Raw genomic sequence first — 6,430 nt, 5'->3', positions numbered from 1 at the left:
GCACCCCGCGGCTCCGGGCTGTCGCCTTTCCCTTCCGCCAGGCCATGCGACGTTAAAATATTTTTTCCGCCTCTCATCGGGAGCTTTTACGGTCCTTTAAGGCGCTGCCACCCTCGCCCCGGTACGAAGAGCACATCCGAGTATTTCCAATTGACAGAGACACCAGTCCCAGGAGCAGCGGGCAACAGGAGCCTACCAAGGATATTTTTTCGTAAAAAGCCAAAAGGACAGCAGCTATTTGGAGCGCGTGGCATTACGCGGATTCACTAGCAATTCGAGTTTCCAGTTCAGGAAAAGGAGTCTGGAGGAAAACGGTCCAGGGTCTTGCGAAGCAAGGTATTACAAGGTGAGTTTGGATTGTGGGCAGCTGCCTCGGGGAAGCTGCCCTTTCTCTGCCAGGGCACACCTGCAGAGAGGGGTTTTCTTGCCAGGAAATAGCTCTTTAAACATAAAAGCAGACACTGAAGGAACGTACTGATTTTTGTAACTGTTCTGTTGAAATTCCTAAATACTATATTCTGGCCATTTCCTCTCTCTCCTGTTTCATGATAAAGAGTCATTCCTGCCCCCCAAAATAGAGCCAGACCTGTGTCAGTTGTGATACAGGATTAATCTACAGATGATAATTTCAGGGGACTATATAAAGGAAAAAAAAATATGATCTTCTATGTGAGGCTCCTTCACCGCAATAGACTGTATTTCTGTGGTGATTTTAATGCCTGGCTTCCTCAGGTCTTTCACCGATGACCTCGGTATTTAACTAGCCTCTATTTCCTCCTCTAGACCCCTATTTAATCTGCAATTTTTTTGAGGTTTCTAGGTAGCTTCTAAGCCTTCAAACAAATAAAGGATCCTGAGCAGCTGCCCCTGCATCCAGCCCCTGTAGGAGGGTACCACTGGGAGCAGCTGGGAGAGAGCAGCTGTGTTAGAGACATAGGCAAGCCTGACCCACAGCCCCCTGAGCCCCACGGCACAGAACCCGCTCGCCCGGCACACGCTAGCTGCACAGCACAACAAAAAAGCCCTCAGCTTCAGCGACAATCCCCACTTCCAGCCCGCAGAGCCGCGTTTATCCTGCTCTCCATGGCAAAAAAAGGGAAAGGCCTAAGATTTCCTAACACCAAGAAAGCCCCAAAACATTGACAGAGCAGAAAGGTCTCACCTGAGGGAGCCAGTGCAGCATTAGCTGACCTGAAATGCTGTGACCAGGGCCAATTTATGGTCACAAGATTGGATCACCTGGAACCGGCCCTGCAACCTGCCCTTACCCGCAGGTGTGGAGAGTGCCTGTGTATCTCTGAAGGCTGAATCCCCCTTGCTACCCCCAACTACCAGACAGCAGTAACTCTTACCAGCCTCTTCGCAGGGAGCATGCAGCATGGTGACAGCGGGGCTGCAGCCCTGGGACCACTGCTGGCGCACCCCTAGGAGCAGGGTTTTCTGGCCAAGCGGCTCTCGGATGGGTCTGCCACTTGCAGCCCGTGGGCAACGGCATGTGGAGTCTGCAAGGAAATCAGCCCCCGAGGGGTATTTTGGGTCTCTGGCAATGCAGTTTGCACTCAAGTGGGGCAGGGGTTAAACAGACCCCCACTTGGAAACAGTCAAGTTAATGACCAACCCCCAAATTACTGGAAGTGAAAGAACAGCAGGCTGCCTGTGAGGCCAGGGTGTCATGACCCTCCCCATCACAGCTGCGCTGAATTTATCTGAAGAGATTCAGAGACGGAGAATCTGCCACTTCCCTCGATGGAATTTCACTGAAGTGGAATCCATCACCCCGGCGGAGAATGACATTTTAAACTGCTTTAACTCAGTATCAATGTTCAAATTGATTAGCCTATTTCATCTCAATGGAAATTCTCACCTCATTACATTAGCGGCCAAACTTCAAATAATTTTTGAATCAAATACTACTTAAACAGTATTTCAAAATACTTAGCTGACAAAATTAATCACTTAATTTCAAATTACTGTCTGTGTTTTATGCTAAATTGTCAATGGATGAAATACATAACAGTTCTGGGAGCTGAGCCTGGAAGCTGAGGCTACCCAGCTCCGCAGTTTCACAGCAGCACGTTTTCTCTCTGACTTGATAAATGTCTTGCTCCTGGCTGAGCAGCGAGCACAGACTCAAAAGGAGGCTGTGCACAATATTTTCTAGCCTTCCAAAACCAGCATATTCCCTGATGCACAGGATACTCGCCCGCCAGGGAATTAAGGCAGGCAGGTTTGATTTTCCTCAGAGAGGCACGTGAGCTGAACCCAAGTCCTCCAGTTCCAGTTATTTCTTTAACAGGTAGGGCAGTGGTTTCCAGCCAGGCTGTAAGTGAGCCTAAGAAAACTAGTAACATTCAATGCTTCACCATCCGGTTCCCTCCGTATCTGGTCTGTCATTTGCTTCTCCTTACTGGCTAGACACCACTGCAGTAGGCAACAGTATAAAATTCCAGCTCGCAGCACTGTCTCCACCAGCTCCGTTTTAGAAGATATTTTTAATTAAAAAAGAAACCAAACAACAATCACTGCCTTTTTTGAGATGCCGGCTCCTGTCCAGCATGCTCTGAGACTGCTGCTGCTCCCAGCTCCCTCCCTCCAGCACTCGAGAAGAGGACGAGCCAAGCTTAGAGAGCGGGGAGACCTGCTCCCAGTAGTGCAGGCACACACAACTTGTCTTTGTAACATTTATAGATCAGAAGGAGCTGGAGGTGCCTCTGTAGGTTAAGTGGCATCAGAATGGGAATTCTGAAGAGGCATCACAAGTTTGTTTAAATCCTGCCTTAAGCACCTAAGACTTCACTGACCTCTGTCTCAGTTGCATTCTCAAGGTAGTGCTGCTACACTGTACTCGGGCTGCTGCATCTCAGGGTAGTGCTGCTACACTGTACTCGGGCTTCTGCATCTCAAGGTAGTGCTGCTACATTGTACTCGGGTAGTTCTGTAGTGCTGCAAGGACCAATGCTGCCCACGTCTTCTATCACTTAAGAGAAATAAGACTCCTTTGAATAAATAAGCTGTGATAGAAATATATTTACACTATGCACATTTTTACAGGAAATACAACTTTCTAAAAATTTGTAACACCACCACCACCCTACAATTCACTACAGTCAAAACTAAAGGTTTGCAATTTTTAAGGTTTTTATTAGAGAAGTTGAAAGTTTCATCTCAGGACTGACAATAACATAATTCTCTCTTTTCATTTATTTTGTTTATAGGAATATGTAGAATTTGTTTGTACAAGCATATACAACAAAGTAATTGGTGCTTAGTACATTGAAATCAGGAATCTGATTTGTTCTAAACTACCAGTTTTCCATGCAGTCATCTTTGAATTGGCAGCATGGACAAATTCCAAGCAGAATGCTTACATGCATTGTTTTGCAATATAACTACAGCAAGCGCTAGAAACATGCAAATTAACACATTAGCAAATTGTTTTTATATCCAATGGACATAAAAAGGTTATTCCTGATATGAAATTCTGAAAATCTGCATAAATACTTCTGTGTAAAATTAAATTAGTTATGTACTTTTCTTTTACTACAAGTATCAAGAATGCCCACGTAATTAATATACACACATATATATAGAGACCTTGTTATGCTAAAAGTCTTTGTAATTAATCAAACAATATTCTGTGCCATACATTTATTCAGTATTTACCAGCTAGTAGAATGACTGTGGTCATATAGTAGGCATTACAGTCTTAGTAGCACATGTATCACATGCAAACATACTCTTAGCATTTCTGTTTACTAATTTTATCACGTGGCAACATGTATGTGATTTTCTACAATGTTGTGATTCTGAAGTGTATAAATACTTTTTACATTTTCACAGTTACAAACTTTTTGCCAAAAGCCATTTAAACAATCTTTAAGTTACAATGAACTGTAGTATCTGGGATCTGCCGCAGCAGGATCAAAATGCAATTTCTATACAAGCAACGTAGGATGTAAACTTTTCTTAAAGTGCCTAATACCTAATTCCTTAGAGCACTGATCAGTTTTGGCACAAATACACTGTATTTCCCTCACGCTAACCACTGCAGTAACTTTTACAGGGTATCAGCTTCTTTCAGACATGATAGAGTTGATATGGCACTTGTGAATGACATCGCTGGGCTGCAGAAATATCCTGTCAAGTTACTGTTACAGTTGATGAATTTGGCCAATGACTTTGTACATACTGTACTTTTTGAATATACACAGCTTTCAACTGCCTACTGTCTGCTGCCTGAAAGATACTTTGAAACATAATTTAAAATTGCCCAAACTCAACTCCTTACTATACTGATTATTACAGTGACTTAGCAGAAGATCCAGTTCAGTGGGCTCGATGACATCAGGTGCCGGGATCTGACGAGTTGTTGCTTGTCGGGATCTGGCAGCATGGGGTTTCTACACAATAGATTGCACATGAGAACACAAATGGTAAATGACATGACTTGACTACAGTTTTGTTGCCATTTGAGGAGATGATAAAAATATCTGTTGTGTTTCAAGGCTCTGATTGTGTAGTTCTGATGCAGGCAAGCTGCCTGTTGAGATACAGAAAGGAATACAGGACCGGGTTTAAAAACTGTCTTCGTCTTCCGATTAGCGTTTTTCTGAACAAAGGAAATTCTTATCATGGAAATCCAACAAAGGAAATTCAGTGCCCAGTGTTAAAAAAGAAATAATGCAAACCTTAAGATTTGGTGGTCCGTAGCTACACTTTATATATTAAAAACAAAACAAACCCCCAAAACAAACAAAAAACACCAAAAAAAAACCCCAAAAAAGAAAAAGCCCACTTTTCAACCTCAGCAACGTTATTTTGAATTTTGCTCTCATTTTAAGGATGCTGTGTTCTCCAACTTCAATTTGCTTGCTGAGGCTTTAGACCACTGTTGCTGGCCTGCGATCCATCTCTGCTTCCAGCTTCACCATCTGCTGCATCTCCTTTGCCTGCAATCCAAAATAACGGCATGAAGCATTGCATTAGACCTTTTGTTCAAAATGAAGCACGTTTTATATGATAGTGTCTGCGTGAAATACAGGCAAAGCACACTGAAGATATATGTAATAACATTATGTTTACCCCCCCAGTGTCATTCTGTTTTCAAATCAGGTGTAATTCTTATGTCTACAAATTCTTGGAAAATATTTTTGATCCTATTCCAAGACTCATGGGTTGACTTTCTGAAGAAGCGTATGGTAAAAGGCAAAGCTCCAATTTTGGGGAAGAAAACCAGGCAGATGCCGATTCGACTGTTTCTCCTGAGAGGAAATGTCTTTGGGAATGTATGCTTCACTGCTGTTGTGTGAGTACTGTGATGTTTAGAGAGTTCATCTGAAATGAACCTGAAATGTTTAGAGAGTTCATCTATGATCGGGACTCATTTTTTTCATAAAGACAATGAATGACAAAAATCCATCAGTGTAACATCTTCCTTGCAGTAGGCAAGGTTTTTTAAAATAATGATTTTTTTAAAATAATCTCTATCTGGCCTGGAGATCCTTATGGTTACATGTGGTGGGGTTTTCACCTCAGGATCAGACTACTGCTATATGCTCCATGGGATTACACACACTGAATCCACCTGAAAATGTATCCAAATGCATTGTGCAGAATACAGCAATGAATGTATGCCAGATCTCGCTATAAACTCTGCATGCCTCAGGCTTTGCAAGCAGAGTTAAAGCACTGTATATAAATGGTAACTGACCCAGGAATCCCCTGCTTAGAGTGTGTGAGAGATCTCGCTATAAACTCTGCATGCCTCAGGCTTTGCAAGCAGAGTTAAAGCACTGTATATAAATGGTAACTGGCCCAGGAATCCCCTGCTTAGAGAGAGCTTTTTAATTCCCTTCCTCTTCCTCTCCCTCTCCCACACAGATGCGCACACACGCACACTTACTCCTCCTGTGGCTCAGTTACAGATTAGAAGTTGTGCTTTGGTTTGAAACTCTGCAGTTTAAAGGAACTGGGAGTCACCATGTCTTTATTTTCTCTGAGGGCTCTCAATCTGGCAAGTTATTTAAATCAATATCCCAAAGGACTCTGAATAAATTGACCTAGAGGGCAAGCTAACCCATCTATCTTTACAACCAAGCTCGCGAGGACTAGGACAGGTTTAGGAACAGGCAAACCAAGCTAGTATTTTCTTTGGTGCAACTGCTTTGTGTCCGTCACGCAGGGAAGGATGGTTACTGGACTTGATTTATGTGAACTACGTTCCTCAGAAAGTTGTAAATGTTGCTTAGACAAGGAACTTTGCTATACAAGCTCCTACTTAAGGAGTCACCTATTCTGGATGTGCAACCTCGTATTTGCATATGTGAAAATAGGCAGATGTAGATCTAAAGTAATGAGATGCACAGCTATTCATTTTGCAAGGTAAACGTGGGTTTGTGCAGATATGATATATGTGCCTTCTTGAAAAATC

General features: G+C 42.9%; 1 protein-coding gene across 1 annotated transcript in view; it reads right to left on the bottom strand.

The window, feature by feature from the left end:
- Nucleotides 1-4,742: 4,742 nt before the first annotated feature.
- The window catches only part of PLCB4 (phospholipase C beta 4), a 93,769-nt gene continuing 92,081 nt past the window's right edge, over nt 4,743-6,430 (bottom strand). The window contains exon 37 of the mRNA XM_009282559.2: nt 4,743-4,949. Coding sequence (XP_009280834.1) covers nt 4,861-4,949 — 89 coding nt within the window. The 3' untranslated portion in view covers nt 4,743-4,860. The remainder of the gene's footprint in view (nt 4,950-6,430) is intronic.

Source organism: Aptenodytes forsteri, unplaced genomic scaffold, assembly GCF_000699145.1.
Source record: "Aptenodytes forsteri isolate BGI_AS27 unplaced genomic scaffold, ASM69914v1 Scaffold5, whole genome shotgun sequence".
NCBI lineage: Eukaryota > Metazoa > Chordata > Aves > Sphenisciformes > Spheniscidae > Aptenodytes > Aptenodytes forsteri.
The sequence above is the reverse complement of the archived record's forward strand: the minus strand, read 5'-3'. Positions and strand labels throughout refer to the sequence as shown.